Source organism: Rhinopithecus bieti, unplaced genomic scaffold (genome assembly GCF_001698545.2).
Source record: "Rhinopithecus bieti isolate Rb0 unplaced genomic scaffold, ASM169854v2 scaffold_6907, whole genome shotgun sequence".
In the NCBI taxonomy this organism is placed as follows: domain Eukaryota; kingdom Metazoa; phylum Chordata; class Mammalia; order Primates; family Cercopithecidae; genus Rhinopithecus; species Rhinopithecus bieti.
Window position 1 is genome coordinate 40,682 of NW_016805647.1, and position 7,956 is coordinate 48,637.

The 7,956-nt window shown below is 54.6% G+C and overlaps 1 protein-coding gene across 1 annotated transcript; it reads left to right on the forward strand.

Moving 5' to 3' along the window:
* Positions 1–1,645: 1,645 nt before the first annotated feature.
* Positions 1,646–7,552, forward strand: PRF1 (perforin 1). The gene is made up of 3 exons (XM_017873130.1): positions 1,646–1,912; positions 3,666–4,208; positions 5,711–7,552. Exons 2-3 carry the CDS (start codon positions 3,670–3,672, stop codon positions 6,837–6,839), a joined length of 1,668 nt encoding a protein of 555 aa, XP_017728619.1. The 5' UTR covers positions 1,646–1,912; positions 3,666–3,669; the 3' UTR covers positions 6,840–7,552.
* Positions 7,553–7,956: the final 404 nt, after the last annotated feature.

Sequence of the window (7,956 nt, forward strand, 5' to 3'; positions counted from 1 at the left end):
CTAAATTGACTGTAGCGGTGGCTATACAATTCTGTGAACATACTAAAAGCCATTGAATTGTATACTTGAAATGGGTGAATTATATGGTATTTGAATTACATCTCAATAAAGTTGCTACTAAAGAAAACCATATACATGGTGTCTGGTGATTGAACAAATTATGCACTTGTTGAAACTTGTGTCTGAGCAAAAACTGTGCTTAATGCACATTCAAGTGTCAAGTTTCAGAGGGACAGGAGGACAGCTGTCATCAGCTAAACGAGCCAAAAACAGTCATCAACCTTAATGTCATTTTGGCTCTTTAATGGATACCCTAACAACCCAGTATCTCTTGGGCATTAGCCACTTCGTAAGCCACTTGAAACCTGCCATATGCACATTTTTTCATTAGCTGGAAGGATTTGTAGAATTCCAAAGTCATCTCTTTGATTTTATAGATGAGGAAACTAATGCTCAGAAAGGGGGTTGATATCTACTGCCGTAAGGCATACAGTAAGTTTCGGGTGAAGCTGGGATCAGAACCTGTTTAGACTTTGCCTCTCTTTTCCTGCAGATACTTTGTAGGACTTCTATGTCCCTCAAACTGGCCTTCCCGTCATGGTCAGGAAAGAAACTCCTCACAGGCTTAGCATCCAAGTCAAGCCATGGGTGAGAGCTGGAAAGGGATCAGGAGGCTGCAATTTCTAGAAGAGGCAGGGGACACCGCAGAGAGAAGATGGGGCCAGATTCCGAGAAGATAGCATAAGCCCCTGTTCCTGTAAGAGTAGGGATGCAAGCAGGGACATAAACGCAAGGGATGAGCCCCAAAGTGTGACCCATGAGACATGATGTCACATGTGGTCTGGAGCCGCTACTTCTTCCCATCATATACACAGTTATGAGAACAAGTTGTGAGAACCACCTCCCCGCTTACCCAGCTGCCCCCACCCCAGAAGCCATGTGATTTTGTCCCCCAGTGCCCCGTAAGTGAGTCACTCCACCCATGGAAACTTCACCCCACCCTGACCTCAAGCAAAGCAGAGTACAGAAGACACGTCCTCTGGTGCTACCAGACCACTCTCACCAGCACCCATGACTTCAGCAGGGCTGGGACCAGCGTGGAGACCACTGGCTGTTCTCACAAAGTGAGGAGCAGGAGAGCCTGTCTGAGGAACATGCTTGGGGTTCGGAGCCTGGGCTAGACTGGGATGCAGGTTGAGCAGGAAGTGGATGGCAAGATTAGAGCAACATCTCTCTTTCCCCACTCAGGGAGGAGGGAATGGCCACAGGCACTGACACTCAAGAAGGGCCAGGCACAGTTCCAAGCCCTTCACAACAACCCCTAGGGTCTACATGACTTCTATCCCAATTGTTCAGTGAAGAAACTGAGGCACAGTGAGGCTGAAGAACCCTACCAGTCCACACCGCTGGTGCATAACCGAGCTGGCCAAGACTCGGCAGTGTGGCGTGCAGGCCCACACTCTCAGCACCACCTCTGCATGCCTCTTACATCCCACACATGTGATGCTGTGCATCAGAAGCGAGGAGATGGCCCTGCTGGCCTGATCATCAACACCAGGGCTGAGTCTCGAAGTCCTCAGCGCACCGTCCTCCTCCGCCTGTGTGTCCTGAGTCCCGGAGCCCCAGCAGCTCTGCTCGGCAGATGAGCCTCTGGCCCTGCTGCTCGCTTCCTGAGGGCTGTCAGTGGGGGGCCGGATGAGGGCTGAGGACAGGGTGGGTGCTCGTGGGAGGGGAGAGCACAAAGGACCTGTGACCACAGCTGGGGGGCGGGGCAGGAAGTAGAAGTGATCTGAGTGGTGGCTGGTGCAAGGAGCCACAGTGGGCTGTCTGGGGGGCTGATGCCACCATTCTAGGAGCCTCGGTGAAGAGAGGACATCCGCCTGTGTAGCCGCTTCTCCATACGGGACTCCAGGTAAGGAGAGAGCAGGGACCTGGGGGCCTGGGGCTCTGGGTGGAGGGGAAGAGCCTGATGGAGCAGGAAGTACCGTGACCTAAAAGACAAGACACCTGGGTCACAGACACTGCCAATCACTAACTCGCTGGGCAGCCCTGTGCCCACCCTGGGCCTCAGTTTCCTCATATATGAAATGAAGAGGTAGCGTGCAGTTTCTAAGGCCCTGCAAGAGCTGACATTAAAGCTTCTAAGAAAGATGGAAAGAGGCTCCCAGGGACAGAATACCATGAGAGTCAGGATGAAGGCTGAGTTCCCTGGATTAGGGTTATGACCGTGCCCACCTCCTAGCTGGGAAGAGCCCAGGGCCGTTGAAGATTCCCCTGGCCTCTTTGCCTCCCTGGGGCGAGTTATGCTGCCTGGAATTCCACCCTTCAAGTCACGCCTTTGGGCAGGGCATGGAGGCTCCAGCTATAATGGGGGCTCTCCATAGCCCTCCTGTGTCAAAGCCTGTGGTACCCAAGGGGAAAGACCTTTGAAGAGCTCACCTTGGATAAGGTTAGAGAAAGGAGGTTCCAGATCGTAAACAGGCCCAGGGGAGGCCCCAGAAACACCTTAAAATTAGGAAGAACTTTCTAAACAATCGTTGCCCATAGTAGGCAATAGGGGGGCCCCTGTCACTGCTAAAGGCCGCAGAGCTTGGCAGGGAGTGGCAAAGGGGGGGGGGCAGCAGGAGGGGATCTGAAGAGCAAACTTCGAGGCCTCTCCCCACACAGGATCCAAGGGTGTGGTCAGGTTGGCAGCTTTTCCTTTGTTGTTTGTTTGTTTGTTTGTTTGTTTGGGGCAGAGTCTCACTCTGTCACCCAGGCTGGAGTGCAATGGTGCGATCTTGGCTCACTGCAACCTCCGCTTCCCAGGTTCAAGTGATTCTCCTGTCTCAGCCTCCTGAGTAGCTGGGATTACAGGCACCTGCCACCATGCCCAGCTAATTTTTGTATTTTTAGTAGAGACGGGGTTTCAACATGTTGGCCAGGCTGGTCTCGAACTTTTGACCTCCAGTGATCCACCCGCCTCGGCCTCCCAAAGTGTTGGGATTATAGGTGTGAGCCACCACACCTGGTCAGGTCGGCAGCTTTTATTCTAGAATTCGGGCTGATGTTCTTCCATAAAGCTCCGAGGAAGGGCCCCAAAGGGAAAATGGGAAGAATGGGGCAATATAGGACCTCATTTCTCTTCCAATTCTGTTAAGGGCTCAGTGGGAGGGAGAGATGTTAGAGAGAGTGACAGAGACAGAGAAGCAGAGTGAGTCAGGGTGGGCAAAGGGTGGCTTGTTCTGGGGCCAAAAATGACACTTCTCCAGAATGAAGGCTTCCTCAGGTCCCCAGGCCCCTCCCCAAATCTGCTACAGCAACTCTGTCCCCTCTTCTGTGGCCACAGCCCCCTCCCCACCACCCACAGTTGTGTCCTGGGGACAGAGTCATCCACCTAGATCCCCATTAGACCTTAGGGGAATTCTAGCAAGGGGCTCCCGTTGGCTGTGTGACCCTGCACAGGGCTTTTCCCTTCTCTGGGCCCATCTGTACAATGTGGGGGCTGAACCAGGCCTATAAGGGACATACCAGCTCTGACATTCATTGAATAATGACTTAAGAGATATCTCAGCCCCTCCTCTTCCATGTGCCCTGATAATCCATGGCTATGGGGGAAGGGAGCAGTCATCCTCCATCCCTCCACCCATGGCTTCCCAGAGCCCAAGTGTCCCCTGTCTCTGCAGCTCCATGGCGGCCTGCCTGCTTCTCCTGGGCATCCTTCTACTGCTGCTGCCCCTGCCGGTCCCTGCTCCCTGCCACACAGCCACACGCTCAGAGTGCAAGCGCAGCCACAAGTTTGTGCCTGGTGCATGGCTGGCCGGGGAGGGTGTGGACGTGACCAGCCTCCGCCGCTCGGGCTCCTTCCCAGTAGACACACAAAGGTTCCTGCGGCCCGACGGCACCTGCACCCTCTGTGAAAATGCCCTACAGGAGGGCACCCTCCAGCGCCTGCCCCTGGCACTCACCAACTGGCGGGCCCAGGGCTCTGGCTGCCAGCGCCATGTAACCAGGGCCAAAGTCAGCTCCGCTGAAGCTGTGGCCCGGGATGCGGCTCGTAGCATCCGCAACGACTGGAAGGTCGGGCTGGATGTGACTCCCCAGCCCACCGGCAACGTGCATGTGTCTGTGGCTGGCTCACACTCACAGGCAGCCAACTTTGCAGCCCAGAAGACCCACCAGGACCAGTACAGCTTCAGCACTGACACAGTGGAGTGCCGATTCTACAGGTGAGAGCTGGGGCTAGGGGGTGGAGGGCTGGAAAAGGTGTGGGAAACTCTAGGTGGTCTAGGAGCCCTGGAAAGGCAGAGTCCTCCAATCAAACTTGGAGGCTGCTTCTACTAGGAGGAAACTGCAGTCCTGGCTCCCAGACTTCAGGTGATTCAGCCCTGTGGCCTCCTCTCATCCACGAGGTCCCCAATCTGGGAGTGCCCAGTGAGACACCAAGTAGAGAGAAAGTGAGTGAGACCATGTCTGAGAGCCAACAGGGTGCCATTTAGGTCTAGGGAGTACTCAACCCTCCCTTTCCTGGGCACAGCCAGCCTTCCATGGAGTCCTTCTTGGATAGGGACAGAGGCAGGAGACCTGGCCGGGTCATCCTTCCTCATTGCTGTGTAACCTTGAGCATCTCACTTCTCTCTGAGCTTCAATCATCCACTCAACAAATACTCACATCTGCCTGTGGCAGGGCCACACTGCTGAGCAACAGCAGTTGCTACCCTAGCCCCTGGGAGTAGGAGTTCTGGGACCCAGATTCCACATCTGAGAAAGGCACAGTGTTTGTGGGCCAGCCCCAAGTCACCTGCTCTGATTCCTCAGACCTGAAGGCCACGTTTCCTCTACAGAGAGGCCGAGTATGGCCCAAGCTGTCAGGATCCCGGGCATGTGGGACCCATCCAGAGGGACAGATGGATGAAGGCCATATGACTAGGTTCCAAAGTCCGATGGATACCATCAGTGCGGGGTCTTTTTTTTTTTTTTTTTTTTTTTTTTTTTTTTTTTTTTTTTGAGACGGAGTCTGGCTCTGTCGCCCAGGCTGGAGTGCGGTGGCCGGATCTCAGCTCACTGCAAGCTCCGCCTCCCAGGTTTACTCCATTCTCCTGCCTCCGCCTCCCAAGTAGCTGGGTCTACAGGCGCCCGCCTCGTCGCCCGGCTAGTTTTTTGTATTCTTTAGTAGAGACGGGGTTTCACCGTATTAGCCAGGGTGGTCTCGATCTCCTGACCTTGTGATCCGCCCATCTCGGCCTCCCAAAGTGCTGGGATTACAGGCTTGAGCCACCGCGCCCGGCCACTTTTATGTTCTTTTTTACTTTTTCTTAAAAAAAAAAATTAGAGATAGGGTCTCACTATGTTGCCCAGGCTAGTCTCAAACCCCTGGGCTCAAGTGATCCTCCCACCTCAGCCTCCCAAAGTGCTGCGGTTACAGGCATGAGCCACCGTGCCTGGCCAGGATCATTGCTTTTATGATAAGAAAATAAAAGGAAAGGAAAAAAAATGTTATTTTGAAAAGGAAAAGAGAAAATACATACACAGAGCACTGAGGTCCCTGAGGGGTGAGAGCGGAGGCCTCCCTGCCAGCCCCATGCCACAGCGCTTGCACTCTGGAGGCCCCTGGGTTCCAGTCCTAGTTCTGCCCACTTACGTGTGACCTTGAGCAGTCCTGAAGGAGTTGTTTCATTGAATGGCGGAAATACTATCCCTGGGCCCAGCTGAGGTCTCTCTCTTCTTGCAGTTTCCATGTGGTACACACTCCCCCACTGCACCCTGACTTCAAGAGGGCCCTCGGGGACCTGCCCCTCCACTTCAACGCCTCCACTCAGCCCGCCTACCTCAGGCTCATCTCCAACTACGGCACCCACTTCATCCGGGCTGTGGAGCTGGGCGGCCGCATCTCGGCCCTCACTGCCCTGCGCACCTGTGAACTGGCTCTGGAAGGGCTCACGGACGACGAGGTGGATGACTGCCTGACCGTCGAGGCCCAGGTCAACATAGGCGCCCGCGGCAGTTCCTCAGCCGAAGCCAAAGCCTGTGAGGAGAAGAAGAAGAAGCACAAGATGACGGCTTCCTTCCACCAAACCTACCGGGAGCGCCATTCGGAAGTGGTTGGCGGCCATCACACCTCCATTAACGACCTGCTGTTCGGGAGCCAGGCCGGGCCCGAGCAGTACTCGGCCTGGGTGAACTCGCTGCTCGGCAGCCCTGGCCTGGTGGACTACAGCCTGGAACCCCTGCATGTGCTGCTGGACAGCCAGGACCCGCGGCGGGAGGCACTGAGGAGGGCCCTGAGTCAGTACCTGACGGACAGGGCTCGCTGGAGGGACTGCAGCCGGCCGTGCCCGCCCGGGAGGCAGAAGAGCCCCCGAGACCCGTGCCAGTGTGTGTGCCATGGCTCAGCGGTCACCACCCAGGACTGCTGCCCTCGGCAGAGGGGCCTGGCCCAGCTGGAGGTGACCTTCATCCAAGCGTGGGGCGTGTGGGGGGACTGGTTCACTGCCACGGATGCCTATGTGAAGGTGTTCTTTGGTGGCCAGGAGCTCAGGACCAACACCGAGTGGAACAATAACAACCCCATCTGGTCAATGCGGCTGGATTTTGGGGATGTGCTCCTGGCCACAGGGGGGCCCCTGAGGTTGCAGGTCTGGGATCAGGACTCTGGCTGGGACGATGACCTCCTTGGCACCTGTGATCAGGCTCCCAAGTCTGGTTCCCATGAGGGGAGATGCAACCTGAAACATGGCCACCTGAAATTCCGCTATCATGCCAGGTGCTTGCCCCACCTGGGAGGAGGCACCTGCCTGGACTACATCCCGCAAATGCTTCTGGGGGAGCCTCCAGGAAACCGGAGTGGGGCCGTGTGGTGAGAACAGTGAGCTTGGAGAGGACTAGTGTGCTTGGACTGAAGGGGTTCTTACAGTGGGAGCCAGGGCTGTCTTCGTATTCCCATTAGACCAAGCTCGTCCAACCCGAGGCCCGCATGTGGCCCGGGATAGCTTTGAATGCGACCCAACACAAATTCGCAAACTTTCTTAAAACATTGTGAGATTTTTGTTTTGCGATTTTTTTTTTTTTTTTTAGCTCATCAGCTATGGTTAGTGTTAGTGTATTTTATGTGTGGCCCAACACAATTCTTCTTCCAATGTGGCCCAGAGAAGCCAAAAGATTGGACACCCATGAGATAGATGGAAAAGGGAGACTCAGACTATTTTTCAGGGAGGTGGCTGGGTGTACACGCCAACCCCAATTCACCCTGTCCAAATTGCCTAAGCCCTCCGTCATTCTCGAGCCCTGCAGTCACAGCTACACAAATCACAGCTTCAGCCAGGAGCTGGGCAGAAAGGCCAAGCTCCCAACAGGCTGCCCAGGACTGGTCTTTTAGGACCCTTCCCTTGAGCCCTCTGTGGTGTGGCAAAGCCACTTCATTGCTTTAACTGGAGTCCCATCAGCTCCAGCTGCTCTGTCTTCCTTGCCCACAATGCTTTGCCCCTCAGACAAATGGAGGCCTGTCCTGACTTGTCTCACCGTGTACATAGCTTGATAAAGGGCCAATAAATATGATGTTCTGGTGATCATCATGGCAGTGTTGTGGCAGAGGAAAAGATGGGACCAAACAAACTCCAGAGATTAACTTCTACATTAGCAACCCAGTGAAAACAGGCGGGCAGGTAACGTATATAAACTGCTTTCCCACTTCTGTCAGAAACGTGGGGACCCAAAATATTTTACCTTCCTCATAATTCTCTGACTCAAGAAAGCAGCAGCATAAACGTGGTGATAAATGGCAACAGGCATTCAGCTCCCAGCTGGAAGACAATAGGGCATGGTGAGGACTGTGGTGAACTGAAGAGCGTGCATCTTATGTGCGGGGGAGGGGCTGCAGTGCTGCTCCAGCCAAACATTTCATGCAGGAACGTGAGCCCCGTACTGCCAGGTCTTCTACTTTTTAAAAGTCAAACCACAATTTGACTTCTAACTGTGACA